Below are 18790 nucleotides of genomic sequence, written 5' to 3' on the forward strand. Positions count from 1 at the left end.
TGGCTTTATCTCTAGATTCTTTAATTTCCTTTTATTTTGTGTTCCAGTCTCCTCACACATTTTTTTACTCTTCTTATCTCAGAGTCTATCTGGCTTTCCAGCAGTCACAGTTAACTTCACCATACGAGCACATATAATGTGGTTTATACTGTGTGTCTTTCTACCACTTAATACTCCCCCATCCTTTCTCTGCCATATCCGGCCACTTGGAAATGTAAACACCAGTTGATCCTCTGCACATGGCTGTTAAGGTAATCTGGACTTCTCCAAAGATGCACACACCCTTTATGGAAATCCTAGTTAGATTTCCTCCAACACTGAGTCAGCTGCAATAACAATGAACTTGTCCTATGAGAATCTTCTGTTTTGGCAAATGAATGAAAGAAATGAGAATCTGACCTACAGAACAATGCTGGTGGATATTTGTTTCGGGTTTTTTTTCAGAGGTTGAAAGCAAAGTTGTGTTAATCAGTCTGTAGAGTTCTCATCAGAACAGCAACATGGAGGGAAACACACATAATCAAAGTCAAAGACACAAAAATAATTAAGGATTTCATTAGTTTGTGGGGACTCAAGACCAGAGCCTGCTAACACTGTGGGGGACTTGACTTCCTTGTAGAGGTCAGATTTTTTAATTTTAGGGTGATGAATTGGTTAGGAGGGGTTAGTCTTGCTTGGCAAGTAGGGGTTATAGCTAAGGGTTAAGATAAGCCTCCAGAAAATAAACATAAGTCAAAGTGAAGACCACTAAATGACAAAACAGGTGTGTGTAGGTCTCTCTATGGTCGTGTGGACATGTTTTACTCTGATACCATTGTTGTGAAGATGTTTTGGGCTTGTGGGAACATTTTGACCTGTCCTCACAACATCAAATGGTTTTTTGAGGGTTAAGACTTGGTTTTAGGGTTAGCGCTGTAGGTTTAGCTTAGGGTAATTGTGATGATTCAGTTTAGCCAGTTAACTGTAATTGTTAAGGTTAGGGTCCTCAACACTATAGTAAGACATGAATGTGTGTGTGTCTGTGTACTTGTATGGATATTTGTGAGGACGGATTTGGGTTTTGTACCTTGGAAGTTAGGACAAATTTGGAAAGTGATGAGTTGCTCAATATGAGCAACACAGAGAGAGGGACTCCATATTAAACAGCATCTGTGATACAAAGCTGGCTTTGTCAGGTGGGAGGAGGAGAGGGTATTGCTGGAATGTAAGGGGAGGGGATGTTACTGAGAGAGGGATGGAGAAAAGAGCGATAATGACAGAAAGAAGAGTGCACTGAGAAACAAGACAGCTTAAATAAGATGAAACACATCAAGCATAAGAAAGAAAACCAGGTAAATAAGATAATAAATTGTCTATAGGAGTGAGTGTGAGTGTGTGAGGTTGTTTGTCTCTATGTGGCCCTGTGATGGACTGGTGACCTGTCCAGGGTGGACCCCTGCCTTTCACCCAAAGAGAGCTGGGATAGGCAGATCCCTGTGACCCTGGTTAGGACTAAGCAGGTGTAGATGATGGATGGATGTAATCTTGCAAAAGAGTGGACATAGACATTATCCAGACCAGTGAATAACTCACTCAGCACCTTCATGTGGTGCTTCAATATTTGCATATTTTGTGCAATAGACAAACATTTAAATAGCATCAAATATATGCACAATCAAGCAACAAAAACTCTGGTTGGTCCTGTCTGTTATGTTCTGTGTTTTCTGATTTTTGACCATGTTGTTGATGATTAATTTCATTCCTTGATAGAAAGCCCAGGTCATATCTGCAAGATACCCACATTGTATTGAGCATTGTCATAAATGAGGAGATATTCAGTTACAGATCAGTTTTATTAGTTTTTCTTTTGACTTTAAGCTACATTGAAGATTTGTGTAGAAGTGAATACAATGACATTTTTGCATTATGGAGGGCAAATATTTTTTTGGATTTTGTTGGATTAAAAACACGTGTTTGATATTTACACATGAAAGTAACTGAACCAACTGCTCCAATTAGACCATAAATGCATCAGTTTCATTGACAACATAGGGATTTGTTCTGTTTTGAAAATGTAGAAAGAAAAACAGAAAAATACAGCAACAATGATAGAAAGTTTTCAATGAAAGAGAAAGTCAAAGCATGCAGAGAGAAATTACAGAGGAGAAAAGGAAGGAGAGAGAAGGATGAAAGCAGCAGATGTAGAAAAAAATGATGCGATAAAACACTGAGACTGGGATCTTTCCGTCTAGTTTTATGAGTTTCTATCTTCAACCACTTGCACTCCACCACCCCATATTTCTCTCTCTCCTCTAGCTCCGTCTCCAGATGCAGAGTAAACTGAGCATTTTGGGGACACTCAGCTGTTCTACAGATGGGATCAAAGAAAGTTTGTGTGTGTATGCACTTTCCTCTGCTTGTGATTTTAAAATCATTGTGTACTTGTTTAGCAGGTTTTTAGTTATTTCAAGTTCATATGTACACTGAATTAAGAATTTGAGTTAGTATTAGAAGTAGGCCAGAGCTGTGTGATTAGGATATTTTCATATTGCTCAGCTTTCCCATAAAAGGAAGAGTTTACCTACGAAAATCTTCCCAGTGTTTCATATCATCCCACATCAGGGATTAGTTTGTGGTGACTGTTTACTTTGTTGACGTTTCTTTGCCTCAGGCTGCCTCTCAGGTTTCTTACTGATGACATATTTTCAACATTTTTCTGATGGCATTGTGACAGAACAGGTGTTTCCATTAAATTAGAAGTTGTATCTGTTGAAATACTTTCAGACACAAAACCTGATGCTCATCGATAAATAAATATTCTCCATCAAATTTTAGTGTACTGGTATCGTACCTGGGATCAGAAACATAAACCAATACACCTGAATAGAAAAAAAAAATGGTTAATTGGACTATGAATTGCCCATAGGTTTGAATATGAATGAGTGTTCGTTTCTCTATGTCAGCCCTGTCCAGGGTGTACCATCGTCTCGCCCAATAGGCTACCAGCTGGGATTGGCTCCTGACCCTGGATAGTTAGGTTTAGGTTCAGGCCAAATGCAACATCACTACCTACTCTGCTGGGCTATGGGCCACAGTTATCTATTATAACATGTCAACAACTTAACATTCCTCACCTTTGGAAACACAGCTTTCCTAGAGTCACTCAGTGGCATGTGTGGTACATGGGTGCCTGGTATATGTGAGTCATTTTCTCCTATTAGCTTGGTTTTAGTGTGGATAGTAGAACTGAAACAACAAGCTGAAAGGTGCTAAGAGCTCCACAGAGCTCAGAGGGACAGAACAGTTGAGTAATAACTGTCTGTGGGTTTGCCACAACAACTAACTATGTTTTCACATTATAAAGTCCATCTATACAGTATTCAGGATTAGGATATTGATTAGATAAGCAAGAGGAAAAAAAACTGCTAAGGTACAGAGATATATGTGTATCTTTATACACATACAGCACATACCTAAGGACTCCAGCAATCAAAATGCCATGATAGCATCATGTTTAGTCTATAGATCTGGGTTTGAAGAGAACCTCAAGATGCCAAAGCTGGAATTTGGAAATGTAGATGGGGGGTGGATACACCTCACTGCTCTACTTTAAGTAGAGCACAACAAGACCAAAGACATGTCTTGACCTGCTCAGACTGCAGCTCATCTAGAAAAAGAAAGAAAAGGTGGACTACTGCAAGAAAGAGAGAAACAGATGTGGGATGAGAAGGAATGAAGGGGAAAAGAAAGGATAAGCTATTTTCGGGGGAAGCGGACAAGGGAGAGTCAAGAGGGAAGGATACAGGAAGTGAAATGCAACTTTGATCACCCTGTCTCACTCATTACAACACTTGTGATATTGCCATCATGCACGGAGTTTTTACTTTGTCTACACCACTGATGAAAAATATCAGTGGAATGTGGGACTTTGCATCTTCACCCAATAACAAAAAGAGCTGAAGGAAGGAAGTTGGTGTTGAATTAGAGGAAGTGGTAAAGAGCTGACTTTGATTTGTGTTTCCCCTGCTGGTGGAAAGAAAGGAAAAAGACTCAAGTCAGATAAAAAAAAAAAAAAAAGAAAAACAATGCAAGAGTGAGAGAAAAGGAAAGAAGACATGGAAAGACTTGAAATTCTACAGAAGAAATCAGTAATTTAATGAAGAGGGTGGAAAAGAATTTAAACAAATACTCAGTAATGGAAAAAAGCTTGGGGGACAAGGAAAGAGAAACAAAGAAAAAAAAAATAAGAGAGGTGTTAGATGGTGGAAAAGGAGATGTGGTTGTGGTGGTTTCCCATATGCTGTAATCATCTCTGTTTTGATGAGAAGCATTTTTCTCATCCATCTGGATCTGTGTGCATGTGTCTGTGCCTTTGAATGTGAGTGAATGCATACACTAATCGAAGCAGGGGAGACTGTTTTTTACTGTTGGTTAAAGTAGGGGTTGTCCTTGGCACTGGAAGTGTTATTACACATTTTTGAAGTGTTTTGATTTTGTTTCCTTTTATTTCACACAGTTTTTGCTCCGGTTTATAGTTTATCATACTCTTTTTTTGTGTCAGTCTATTCCTGCCCTGTTACTTTAAATTTTTCTTCATGTTTTCTGCTGTGCTTACTCCCACCTCTCAAACATTTTTCTGGAGACTTTCTTTATGTGAAGCTTCACTGTTAATCAATACAGAGTATTTCTCTCCATGTTTACTGCAGGACACTGAGATGATGTTCCAACCAGAGTCCGATCAGATGTGTCCAGTTGAACCCAAGGTAAGTGAAAACACACACAAACATGATGTATCATTCATCACATGCACAGTATTTCAAAACTCTTTATCTCTAGGTAAAGGGTCAAATGAATATGAAAGACTGCATCACTCTGCGGAATTGTCACACAGTGACAAGTGGATCAGTTGGTAGTTTAGTAACAACACTAAACTACAAACAGAAATATTCACAATGGGAGAGTTAACTAGCCCTCCTGTTTTGTTCTGGTCAAATTTGACTGATTTACAAGATTTCAGTAACTTTGTCCACACAGGGGATCTGAATGCACAGATTAAATTTGAACATTTTCATTAAGTTTTGGTACACCTATAATATATTCCTGTTCCAAAATTAGCAGTTATTAAAAATTAATTGGTCAAATTACAAATAGTGTAATAAATTAGTTTCAGGCAGATTTCAACTTATCACATGGCCACGGTTCCTCCCCCACATCCTCGCATGCATCTGTGTTTGAGTAATCATGCACACATACTCCCCTTATTGGCTTTCATGGTAACCTACTACACTGTAGTAACTACAGGAACCTTTTCCCCACAGGACCAGCATCTGTTGGCGTGCTCCCAAAAAATCACAACAGTGTTTCAGTAATACAACCTTTCTTGCCTTCTTGCCTAGGCCTTGCTCACAATGCAATGTGCAGCAAAGCAATGATTAGACACATACTCCTGTAAAAGGAAGACAACACGTTGGTCCTTGTGGACTAACCATGTCGACATAACCGAGGGAAGAAACCAGACTCTGGTGTAACAGGCCTTTCATAGCCTTCACAAACAGGTTATTCTGCAAAAGTCTGGCAAGTATTATTCTCACCTGGTCCATATGCTCCCCTAGGCTTCAGGAGTAGATCAAGATGTCATCTATGTTCGCCAACACAAACTTATGCAGCATTTGATGTGGAACTTTATTCAGGAGGACTGGGACACTGAAGGAGCACTGTGAGCTCTTGCTTGGATTGTGTAGTCCTTATAATACTTACAGTGAATGGAAGGCTCTCTCTGATAACTGTGGGCACTCTTGTTCAGAGAAGGTTGTTGATATGTATGGCAGGAGATGTGCTTGTTCAAAGTAAGGGTGTTGTCCCGACATGCTAACTAAGCCAGGATTGCTGGATTCAAAGCCCACCAGTATGCAGTGATGAGTGAAGCTTCATTCCACCTGTTGCGGGTAGCCAGGGTACAGAAGGTGAGGGTCTCACAGAGTTGACTTGTCTTGGCTGCATCCATATTAAGGTAATATGGTCACACAGTGATGAGATCAGTTGGTAGGTGCAAATGTTCAAAGCAGTTTTACTAACAAAACTATGCTTCAAACAGAAAACCATTACCAATGGGTGTGTAAACAAGGTAAATATTAACTGAGAGAAACAGGAGACGTGGAGTCAGTAAACAATTCCACATGATGGACTAAACAAAACCAATGGCTAAATAGGCTGCTGACAAGATGATACCCAGGTGAGGCTTTGGAAAAGTAAACTGGAACTCTGGACTGGGTGCACAGACTGGAGCAAAGGGCAAAGTGACTAAAAGGACCCAGGCCGGAGTGCTGCTGGACACTGGAGCTGAGTTGTGATGCTGGGAGGGATATTTGAGAGCAGCTGAGACAACAGTGTCTGTGCTTTTTTATATTGAGAAGAATGTACTGAATAAATAAATTATATGCAAGAACTGACCTTTTTACTCTGACTGATGCTTGTAGTCTCCACCTCTGGACATGATCGACACAGGGAAAGGGCTGAAGGTCCAAACAGCTACGCCTCATCTGGTTAGCCTGGGCAGTGGGAGGCTGAGTGTGGCAGTCACGCTGCTGCCACTGAAAGAAGGTAGTATGCACACAGTATAGAAACACAATAGCCAAAGAAATAAAGATCTACATGTACAAAAAAATAAACTCAGATGTGTTTCCACAAATTATTGTTGACAGAGCACAAAACATTCCTTATATTCTTCATTCTAAGGGACAGAGATACCTGTTTGTCTTCTCTTTGCCATGTCAGTAGTAAAATGAAAACATTATACCAGTACTTGCTAATAAATGGATGGATTTATTCAGTTTTAAAATAGAGTTGTAGACAGGATGACATAAGAGTTAACCAAACTGAGATTAGCTGGTTTGTTATTCTATGATGACAAATGTGATGTAGCCACAGGACATTTCACAGTATGAATAACAGAAAATTCAAATTCAAAGTACAAATATAATAAAGGGCTAATTGATACAGTAAACATTGTGACAGTGTAGCTTTTTCTTTATCATTGTTTCTTCATTTTCCAGCCTGGTGTGCTCTTCCATTTCAGTGAGGAATACCAGCAATGCGAATAAGCCATTTTAGGTGAACTGAAAGACTATTTTTCTCCACAGTGTGTCCACTAAACCATAATAACCAATAAAAATTCATAATGCTTCAGTGCCATTTTAAAATATGCAACCCACACCATAAGCCTATGTAATTATGAAATACACAGCTGCATTTGAGCACCAGTTTAAGTTTCTCTTGTGCTGTCTAAGATATTTTGCTTCTACAAAGGCATCCAGATAAATAAAACTGTGTCAATCCTTAATATTATTCCATATTCTCTGTATTTTTTGATGTTCACATGTGGGAGGCACAGTGGGGTAGTGGTTAACACTGTTGCCTTGGAGCAGAAAGGTTCTGGGTTTGAACTTGGGCCAGCTGGGGTCTTTCTGTGAAGTTTGCTTGTTTTCCCAGTGTCTGTGTGGGTGTTTTCCAGGTGCTTCAGCTTCCTTCCACAGTCTGAAGACATAGGTTTTGTCATTTAATGACTCTAAATTGCCTGTAGGTGTGAATGTTTGTCTCTATGTTCAGCCCTCTGATAGACTGATGATCTGTCCAGGGTGTACCTTCATCTCACCTAATTTCAACTTGGATTGGCTGCAGCTCCCCCAGACTGACCCTGAGCAGTATAGATGGTGGATGGATGTTCACGTGTATTTCTTGTGATGTTCCAGGGGTAACCCGCATAGGCCGAGAGGATGCGCCAGTTCCTCAAGATATCACTATCCAGGGGCCTGGAATTGAGGCAGAGCACTGTCTCATCATCAATGAAGGTTGTTGCCATTTAACTTTCTGAATTTAATTTATATCATTGCTCTGCATCTTACATTAACCCTCCAATGCACCCAAGCACATTTTTGTGTCGAAAGGACATTAACGTTCCCGTTGACTTTTTTGAAGGTGCATCAACGGGGGCTAACAACTCCTTTAATCAACAAGAGTTTTCAGTTTACTTTAGAGTATGAACTTAAAATTTTACTTTTGCCAAAACCACTGAATTTATAAAAATGAATTTTGCAACTAAATTAAAATTGGTAGTGCAGTTACTGTCAACTTTCAGCAGGGAAATGCACAGGTGTTATGATTTATGTGAATTAATGTTTTAAACTTTAATTATGGATAGTATGAACTGAAAGCATGCTTTACCCTGACTCTCTCTTTATTACGAATATAACAGGAGGAGTGGTGACCCTGGATCCATGTGGTCATCTCTGCAGTTTAGATGGAGTCCAGGTCACTGTGCCTACGCCACTCACACAGGGTAAGAGCTATACATGCTCTAACTCAGTCTGCTTGATAGGCTATAAAGCACAGACTATATACATGCTTTGAGATATTGCCATTTACTGGTCAATAGCATTACACAGATGGAATAAAGGTAATTTATTTGCATAGAGCTTACATACTTCCCTTATTTTATAAAGCCTGTGTGGTTATTTAGTGGTTTGCACACATACTTACATTCAGTGTGTGTACATGTCACACAGCTAACAATATGCTGACATAGAAACAGCCTACAGTATGGTTTTATGGGTGATTTACATGTCTTTCTTTGGATGTGTGGACAAATTTTAATTCAGTACCATAAATGTGATGATATTTTGGCCACAGCTCCCAAGGGATGTTTGAGGGTTATGACTAAGTTACACTAAGTGACTAGGTAATGTATTATATCAGCGAGTGTCCTCACAATGATATAAAGACCACACTGTATGTGTGCGTATTTCCACATTTGTGTATGTGTTTTATAAATGAAGTAGTGTGTGTGTGTGTGTGTGTGTGTGTGTGTGTGTGTGTGTGCTCTGGCTTGATTTAATTCATTGTGGGTTGTTGCAACAGTTAGCTGCTACAATGAGTCATAACTTCCAGCAACTACAGGGCATACACTACCCTTCACATTTTGTTATAGCAGACTGCAGAAAACTGACAAAACACAGACACGAGTACTCTCGGTATATCTCTTCTTATCTTTCTGTCCACCCCTGCTCATGTGCCTTGTCTGTTTTTTGTCTGCCAGTTTATCTTGTGTCTGTCTCTTCTATCTTCTTTTCTCTTTTCTCAGTTTCTTTGACTTTTCTTTGTTGCATAACTCTCCCTGTTTTTAATCCATTTCCTTTCCTTCTCTTATTTCATAGAACATGCAGCATGAGTACACTGACTTTGTGTCCATGCTTCATGTGTATATTTGTCTGCTTTTTATTGTGTTCTGTGTGGCCTGGCCATTTTAAGTTAAATATTGACAGGCCTATTTTTCTTTCCACTGTGCCTGGCTGATTCAAATATTGACATCATTATGGTGTGTCTACTTACATAAGGCCAGGGCTTTGGGAAGAAACCTGAAAGAGAGGGTTTACAAAGGGTTAAAACGAGTCAAAAGGTCATGGCTTGGAAAATTATGGAGAGAGAGAGATAGAGAGTGAACTTTTTTCAGGAATACCCACTGGCCCGAGATGTTCTGGGTTAGGTTACTCTAACCGCACACACAAATACACACTGTAGGGCAGCCCGGAGATGATTAGCTATGTTTAGCAAGTGATCTGTCCTGTATTTGGGACTTTAGAGCTTGACCTGGAATCTTCAGCTTCATTTCTAACTCAGTGGAACAGCTGGAAATCACTTTTTGAGTAGTAATAATACTGTGTATAAGCATAACAACACTGGCAAACGTACAGAATACTACAGGTGTTATTTCTAATCTCTTTCTATGGCAAATGTAAATCTTGAATAAATAGGCACCGTCTCACATGTTAGCTGTCAGGGGTGCACTGAAAATGGCTCCACAAAAGAAAAGCATTTGAAAGAAAGGAGAAACATCTGGTGAGACTGTGCCTCACATAAACTGTGGGGCAAACTTCTGCTTAAAAAAACATTTACTTATTTCCTCTTCAGTCTTTTCATTTCTTTCTAAATTCTTCTTTCTTCTATGTTGTCCCTCTGTCATATCAAATCCCTCTTGTACCCTTTCAATCAGTCAAATGAGTTACCTCTGTGGTATAACAGAGAATCAAGCCACCTTCTTCAAGGTTTTAAAGTCATACTCAGTGGTTGGGATTACAGTGATTAAAGGTGCTAAAGAAAAAGAGTGAGGGACCATCCACCAAATACCTCACTGTATAATAGCTTTAAAACCTACCAACTACTGATAGGGGTGATGGAGTATTACGCTGTTAACTTTACATGTTTTAATTGCCTCTATTTGTGCCTTTTTCTCTTTCCTTTACTTTTGTTGAATTAGTTACCTATATTCAACTGTGATGTTGGGTTTATTGTCGATATTTGAAATTAATCGCTCTGGTAAATCCCGAGCCTCCCACCCCTTCATCCCCAAAGTTGGTACGGTCTCCTGCTCGTGGAGGGTAAATCAGTGAACTTTCTTCTTCGACACTGGATCAAAACGGGACAGTTTGGCTCAGTCAACACGGCAGAGACCGGCTCTCTACAAGAAGCTCTTCAGAGGTCGTGTAATTACTATTTTGTACACCGTATAATTAGGATTAGGTTGGGATAAGATTAGGATAAATACTTACTGAATGGGAATCAGAAGGTTTGTCACGGATTTTTGGTTACCTCAGAAAGTATTTACTCAGCTTGTCCTTTGGGTCACATCACTTTGTTGTTCTGTAAATTTTCTAAATGAAATAGTTGCTTCTTTGTGCTAAGAGAAAGTTGAATTTCACACGTTGATAAGCTCATATGTGTTTATTTACTTTCTCAGGCTCATGTTTGATGATTACTGGTTCAGTGTTGTCAGCCTCAGTTTATTGGTTACTGTTTTCATCATAACAGCATTAGCTCAACAGCTAATATTATTGAGTTTCCCAGCACTTTCTGATTACCTGCACTGGGAGCCGCTAGAAATCAGACCAGTTTGTTAGTATAGTTGAAACCATTGTGTCTGATATCTGTCTCTGGTTTGTTTAAAATGGCAGAAGACTGTAAAGTTCAGCTTTAATGTGGAGGTTGAATCACTGCTGCTCCTCAGTTCAATCTGAGCCACTTCTTCTTTGCATCTAACTTTTACAGGTTTTCCATAACACCCTGATGGTTGTGATATATTTCTTGTGTTGTGTTGTGCTTCTCTTGGCCTCATGATTAGCTGGCAAGTTCACAGGCTGGTGTGACAAAGAGCCTAAGGCTGTGAAGAGAAGCACAGTGGTCATGATACCTGACACCCAAAAACCTGCTCATTGTTCTAGATGTTATTGTGATCACAAGTCTTTCTTCTGCCTGCCTTTTGCATATTTTTGTATTTTTTTTTAAACCTGACAAATAAAAAATATATTCTTTGTCGGTTTTTGTTTAGTTTTCTCTCGTAGAGTTTTTGATTGATTTCATGCCTGTGGTTGTCCCCAGGCCTGCAACATCACTTGTGGGAAGTGGGGTGGATCGATGGCTTGATGTTTTGTAGATGAGATTTGAGATAGACCAGAGAGAAGAGCCAGGTTATGCATGTCAATGTGTGAGAGAAACAAAGAGTGAGTAAAAAAGTGTGTGAGTGAACTAATCTAGACCACCTTTCCAGTGAAGAACCAGTATGAGTGTGTGTGTGTGTGTGTTTGGGATGATATTACAGCTTGACCATTGTGGTTTTGAGGCCAGTTTACTGTCCCCCTGGGACCTATGTCTGTCTGCATCTTTTCTTGTATGAATAAATTCAATAGTTTGTACATTTTGCTAACAAAAATGGGATCATGTTTCTGACTGCACTTTAATGTTTTCGAGTGTAATCACTTTGCACTTCACACCTCACCAATACGAGGTAATTAAGTTTATTTCAGGCCCACATTGGGCATTGGGTCTTTGTAATTGGTTTATTTTTCATTCTAAACTAGTGGTATAAATTTGGCCGTTCCTCCACTTAAGTTAACCAAACAGAGAAACAGTTTTGAGTTTCCCCTCCCATAACGTTGTGGTGAGAGTATAGCTTGGTTTGCTCAGATCTGCATGGAGATAGAAATTGGCTCCAGACATGATATAACTCCCACATCTGCTTCCTCAAAGACTCTGAGGTCTGACTTTGTAGATTGCAAACTTTAAATTATCCTATAAATGTATATACAGACTAATTTCAAGTGTTGTTGGAAGGGGTCTGTGCTTATTTGTGTATATGTTTGGGGCTACATGCTTTGAGGAGGCAAACTCAACTTGTGCTGCGTTGAGAGGAAATTAGAGAGGAGAGGGGCCTTTAAACAAATCAGTGTAACACACTTTCATGGTGGAGTTGACTGCTCACTAGGTGTGTGTGTGTGTGTGTGTGTTTGTGTATTTGTGTCCATGTGTGCAAACGTGTGTTTGCTGTTATGCTAAATACTGAGAGTTACTGTGCGTCATTAGGCAGACACTGTAACAAACAGACATGCACCGAACACGCACAGCGTTTTGAAGACGTACAGTGATATTACTCATGTCTGGCAATGATAAACACAGATTACCAGAGCTTTCTCATATGCTTGCTGACATGGTGTGTGTTCCTCTTTTTTCCTCACACACACACGTCTTTGGATCTCTTGCCATTTCCTTACAGTTTGGGCCTAAACCTGTAGGATTGTGTTTATATGAGTGTGTATTTGAGAAGATCCGTGCAGCTATGTAGACTAAACATTTCTTGCACTGTTTTCATTTGTGTAGTGTTAGTTGCACCTCACCACTGTACTCAGGTCTCCCTCTGTGCTGAGAAAACTGCAGCTTTGAGGGCAAAGAAGCTGCTCTGTGGGTACTCTAAGATCATAATTTCTTTTAGCTAAACTATAATTTTAAACTAGTGTATAACCATGACTTTTTGGAGGAGATAGTAATGGAACTAGACATTAGGTGTAGAGTGAGAAATAAAAGAGTAAAGTAGAGATGAGAACAAGCAAAGGCAAACAAAAGAAAGGTGGTTCTGACAATTTTCCATTGGGTCTTTTTCCACTCACACTTTTGCTACCCCCCTTCTTCCTCAGTGCAGACTTCAAGTCCAAGAAATATGACGTAACTGTAACAGAGCTATCAAGGAGGTGTTTATTTAGCCTTTAACAGACATTCTGACATGGTGTGAGGCCCACTGTTATGCTTATTTGAATGTTTTACCCTCAGGGATAGACACTGAAAGAATCAAGTGACCAAAGAGATTGAGAGAGTGTGAAAAAAGAGAGGAAGTCTTTGTTTTTTGGTGCTTTTCTGTCCTCTTTGTTGTTCCTTCATCAAAATGTGCACCAGGTATTCTTTTCTTTTTTCTCACTATTGCTGTACCTTTTTACTTTCCCTGCACTTCCTATGTTTGTGTCAGCACTGCAGCCTCTCTCCCTTCCCATCTGAAGTATTTAGACAGCTGTGGCTGGCTGTGTGCATTACTAAGGTTGTGACCCTGACATCTTGTTTAATACCTGGTCCTCTAAGCCTAATTGATGGCCAGAGCAAACACTGGTCTAGAATGGCTGGCTGTGTGTGTTGGGCAATAAATATTCAAGCACCATACAAATTTAAAGCTGTATGTTTGACTGTCTCGTCATACATACTGTCCACTGTCTGTAATTTGGGTACCAAGATTTACTTAATTACTTTTTTACCAAGATTACTTTTTACCTTTTGATCCTGTACTGAGTCTATCCTTTATTCTCTATCTTCCACTCTAACTGTAGATTCATTATCGTCTCAGTTTGTAGCATTGTGTTGCTGATCTTATCTTCTGTGTTTGTGTGTTTTCTCTCCAGGGTATTCCTTGTGCCTGGGTAAGTCCTATTTCTTTAGGTTCAACCACCCTGCGGAGGCAAGCAGAATGAAGAGCATGATTCCACAGAAGAGCCCAGTGTCTGCTTTAGCCTACAACACAGGTACACACTCACATATAGAGGACCTTGTAAAGCTCTTCTTTGATCCCTGAACTCTATTGGATCCCTGTTCCTTTTACTTTGTTCATCTTTCGGTGCCTTTGTTCTACCACATCACCGTCTCCTTGCCAACCTCCTCTGGTTTCATTTTCGCACATCTGCTTTTCACTTCTTCCTCACCTTTAGTCCTTCCTCAGCTCCTGATGTAACATCTGAGCCCACAAAAAATCTAGGTTACAGGCAGACACACTCCAGACAGCTGTGTAAGATTTCTCTTGAGTATTGTCTAGTTTAAGTTTTTTTTTATCTGTTGCTCACATGCAATGACCAACGCACTGAAAGTAACACACTTAATTTAGTTATTTGCAAGAGTGTTGATATTTCATGCACTACTGTCAGAGATCTTGGCCTTTCTGACCATTTCTTTGTATTATTTGATGTATCAGTTTTGCTTGTTGCCCAAACCAGACCAATTTCTGTTTAAAAGTGTATTCAAATTAACATGTTCCTTCTCTTTTTATGGAAGATACACTTGCGTCATTAAGCCTTAGGTTACTTGACTAATTTTAACTGTAACAATGACACATTATTACTGCACTACAGCTTTGTTTCTAATCTTTTTTACTCTTTATTTGTTTTTATTTTGATTTTATGTATTTTCTTTATCATAGTTTAGCTTTATTTTATCTTAACTAATGTTATAATATTTTTGTAATGCCTTTATTTGCACATGTAAAACACTTTAAATTGCCTCTGTGTATGGAATGTGCTACAGTCAGGTTTATGTAACTAAGACTATCTTGCCCTACTTTGAATGTGTCTAGAAAGACAAGAATGAAGGCAGGTATGTCTTCAGCCTCCTGAAATGTCTTTCTCGAACACAGCTCTTCCTGTCACACACATATGGAAACCTAAATTCAAACCATGCTAGAATGATTTTGTCACCTGGTGCCCCTCCATTACTGCGGTGATACAGCTGGACTCTGCTGTCTCCTTAGTGATTGACTGGGCTGTGAGCAAAGTGTGTGTGAGTGCACGTCTGTGCCATAATCAGTGCATTCTTTGCTCTTTAAACTCCTGGACACTAGGAATGCACTTGCCGCTCTCCTAGCATATTTGACATTTATAGAAATATGACTTACATCCCTCATATTACAGAAGGATTAGCAAAACTTATTACAGATAAAACAAGGAAAATTTTTACTGTTCTCAGTCCTCTGGATTGCCATGACTCAAAACTGAGGCACATGCACCTATAGTGAATACTCCCACACCACGAAAGAGTAGTCAGACATAGAAGAAAGTAGTCAGGATAGCAGACAGTTAATGCACACCAGCCCTGCACTAATAATCTGCCCATGTATGGATACAAACATTGTGCATGTGTGTCTGTGTGTGTGTGTTTCTAGATCTTATGATGTCTTTTATTTTCTGCCCCATTTCTCTCCACCATGTAAGGTTTGATATTTTCTCACACAGGCTTATACTCAGCTATGATGTGCACTTTTAGGTATGCTGGCTTCTCTTAAAATATATCTATTTATATATAGATATATCTAAATATATCTATAGTATTTCAATATTGTCACTTGTGATTCAATTCTTTAACATATTTATATTTTAGGACTATGTATACATGAAACATATGCATTTGGGTAGCTATTTCAGGTAGAGCCACATTTGGTAGTTGAAGGAAAACTTTTCTGTGTGCAGGCATGGCAGTTCAACACTGGGTGGTCTAACCTTGAACATTATGATAGAGCCTTTTCCACATAAAGCCACAGATGAATAATAAAAAAAAAAAAAATAGGCAGGACCCCTACCCCCATCCAAAACAAACAAAAAAATCAAAGGGGCAATTTCTGACATATTATTTTGCCCTATCTGGAGTTTTTACCTGTGTTTTTGAAAACAGGGTAGTATTTAAGGAGTAAGCCTTTTTGTACAGAAAACGGAAGCAAGGAAGAGATCAATTTCTTTTAGTAGCTATGTCATCCATCACCAACACTGAGGACTGAGCTATGGAAAAACCAATTCACTGCACAAATCTCTTTAAATAAAAGGAAGGACTTGGAGCTTGAAGGGAATATTTTGCATACTTTTTCATTTCCTCCGATCCTATAGTAAGAAACCACAGTCAGACTTAAATTGTTTATCTTGGATTAGATGGATGGGTTTGTGGTAGTGTATATTTTAATACAGCATGTGTGCTAACTACTACTCTGGGAAATTTGCTACCAGTTGTGGATTGTTTGGGTTGGGTTTGTTCTACCAAGGAATATCTGCAGCGTCAGGTACAAATAACCTCTTCTTTCTTTCTTCTGCCACCAATTATGGCTCTTTGCCCCTTACTCTTTTGTTTCCCTTATAATTTTCCTGCTTTTGATGTTTTTCTCAGTTTTCCACAAACAGATGTCAAAAGATGTTTAACCATCTCTTCATTCATCTGTATTGTCCCAGCCACAAAACTTTGTTCTGTTCCCTATCAGCACTATTGTTTTTATTTTTCCCTTTACTCACACTTTCTCTTTTTGTTCCTTTCTCTGCTCCCAATAATTTCTTCCACTTTCTCATCCCTGAAGTGTAACATATGTTCCCACAGTAAAGACTTTTTTATTTTCTGTCTTTCATTGCCCAGACTACCTGAAGTTTAGCAGCGACTATAGCCATGCGGTGGTGGGCGGCACCAGCAGTGCTAGGGGCATGCGATCAGCCTCCGAGCTCCGTGATTTGATGGACACCCTCCAGCGCAAGAAAATTGCACTGGAGAACAGCCTGAGAGCCAACGGGAGTGCTAACCCCTCCTACTTCAGTGTGACACAGGTCAGTCATCATGTAGCTCAGCTATTTATTATCCTCCTTTGTGCGAGCACGCTCTAAGTGGACTTGCAAAGTACATGTAGTTAGTCTGGATGTTTGTCTTGGCTAAGCTGGGTTTACTCCCTGTCTACAAGCCCAAACTTGGCTAACCAGTGTTTACTCATTATCATGGCTCTACTGCAAGTGTTCAACAGCTGGCAGGACTTAATTTATGCATTAACAATATGTAATATATATATATAGGATATTTCACCATTGTCTGTTCTCTATTTTTCTTGCTCTTCATCTGTATGATATATATTAAAACTGTTTCTTTGAGCAGGAGATGTTATGGTAAGGCAGTAACTTTAGGTATTACCAGTTGTAATATGTTTCTTTTTTTTTTTTTTCTCAGTCTCCCCCTACCACACCTGTCACAAGCCCTACCATATCCTCATCAGCCTATCAGGAACAGGCAAGAAGATTCTATGGCTCAGATCGTCTGCCTGTGTCTTTGAAATCTGCTCCCCCACTTTCCCCTGGACGTCGATCTGACCCTTCCTCTTCCATGGCCTCCCGCACCTCAGTTGGCCGTAACCAGGACAACTCTGGCATTAGCGATAGCCGCCGGCTGCACAGTCAGGGCTCTTCTTCTTTACTGTCTACATGGAGTGGTGGAGGCTCGTCAAATTCTGTTGCTGGTAGCGATAGCTTGCTCTTCGCTCTTCCTCCCTCCACCTCTTCATCCTGCATTCCATCTGTAGGAGGTGCAGCTAGCATGCCATCAAGCCCCCGTCTTGGACGCCGTAGCTCTGGAAACCAAGAGCCATTATCCAGCAGTCGAACCAGGAAATACTCAGCAGGCTCAAAGAGTGCAATGATGGGAGCAGGGCACAGTCGCTCGTTGCCACGACTCTGTCCCTCCCCATCTCATCGTGACAACAGTGGAGGACTGACCTTGTCAACCTTGCCCCCAAGGCAATCTGATATTGCTGGAAATTACAAATTTAGTAAAGACCATTACAACAGCAACAACAACCAGAATGCCAACCCTGAATTCAACCACAACTCTAGTAACTCTAGCCAGCAGGCCTGTGTAAGTCAAATTCAGACCACAACTCAGGGGGAAGGTGTCCTGTCTATCTCTCTGTCCACACCTAAGATCTTGCCTTCTACAACCACAGCTGCCCCACCTGATGTGACCATCCCATCCAGAGCAGGGGGCTCTTCTTCCCCACGTGTGGCCAAAAAACTCAGCCTTACTTCCACTAGTTCTGTGGGCTCCATCAGCTCCACAAGCTCCAGTCCTCCAGAATTGGACAGGCTGGCCAGTCGTGGAGGCACACGAGGTATGGAGCTATCTTTGGGCGAGAGAGTGAGGCAAGAAGAGAGTCTAGAACTCACTGGTGCCCAAGGACTTGTACTTGGCGAGAGGAGGTCTTCCTTTGGCAAGGCAGGCCCAGAACCTGGGATAGGGTTGGGTGAAAGAAGGCAGTCATTTGGAAAGGCAGGAGTGACTCCACCAGGGGGTTTCAGGGAAAGAAGGGGGAGCATCAGTTCACTGAGTGGAAAGGAAGAACTGACAGACTACCACCTGCGCCAAAAAGAGGAGCGACTCCGTGAGCAGGAGGTGGAGAGACTGGTGAGTTGATGTGTCTTTGCCCATGTTTATTCAAATCCATGTCCATTATCATCTGCTATTTCACTTTATGGAAAACATACGCTTATTTCTGAAATGACACTGCTTAGATTTATAAATGCACAAGCTGTGATGCACACTGCCCTCTGTGGTGTTACTTGCACATCAGTTTACTTTTTAGCTGTTTTGAGAAGAGAGGAAGCTGTCGAATTCAGAGTAAAAACAATACAGTAAAAATCGGTGTATGCCAAAAAGACATAATTAAACAGATAACAGTCTATAATTTGTGTTTTTAAGTAATTAAAAAGGTTAAATATCTCATCTCAAGAGCAAGCAGTGTTTAAACTGTGCTCACTGTGCCATCACACCCAACTATGTAATCAAATAGGCCTATACAAAGATAAGGTGAGCTTCAGTGCTATGCAAAAGGACAGGGAGTGTACTATCCTATAGTTTACAGCCAGAGATGAGCTAAGCAGGTGATTGGAAA

General features: G+C 40.2%; 1 protein-coding gene and 1 long non-coding RNA gene across 5 annotated transcripts in view; one reads left to right on the forward strand and one right to left on the reverse strand.

Moving 5' to 3' along the window:
• Nucleotides 1-18790, forward strand: part of phldb2b (pleckstrin homology-like domain, family B, member 2b) — a 37436-nt gene that overhangs the window by 1503 nt on the left and 17143 nt on the right. For all 4 annotated transcript variants that reach the window (XM_026292139.1, XM_026292141.1, XM_026292140.1 and 1 more), the window contains exons 2-8: nt 4686-4742; nt 6456-6579; nt 7728-7826; nt 8231-8314; nt 13746-13865; nt 16501-16685; nt 17077-18303. In XM_026292139.1, the coding sequence (XP_026147924.1) occupies nt 4686-4742; nt 6456-6579; nt 7728-7826; nt 8231-8314; nt 13746-13865; nt 16501-16685; nt 17077-18303 (1896 nt within the window). The remainder of the gene's footprint in view (nt 1-4685; nt 4743-6455; nt 6580-7727; nt 7827-8230; nt 8315-13745; nt 13866-16500; nt 16686-17076; nt 18304-18790) is intronic.
• Nucleotides 7176-10119, reverse strand: LOC113121546 (uncharacterized). Its single transcript, XR_003294747.2, has 3 exons — nt 10038-10119; nt 9364-9389; nt 7176-7787 (listed from the first exon to the last, which is right to left on the reverse strand). It is a non-coding gene; the product is annotated as an uncharacterized LOC113121546 (long non-coding RNA).

Source organism: Mastacembelus armatus, chromosome 20 (genome assembly GCF_900324485.2).
Source record: "Mastacembelus armatus chromosome 20, fMasArm1.2, whole genome shotgun sequence".
Lineage (NCBI taxonomy): Eukaryota > Metazoa > Chordata > Actinopteri > Synbranchiformes > Mastacembelidae > Mastacembelus > Mastacembelus armatus.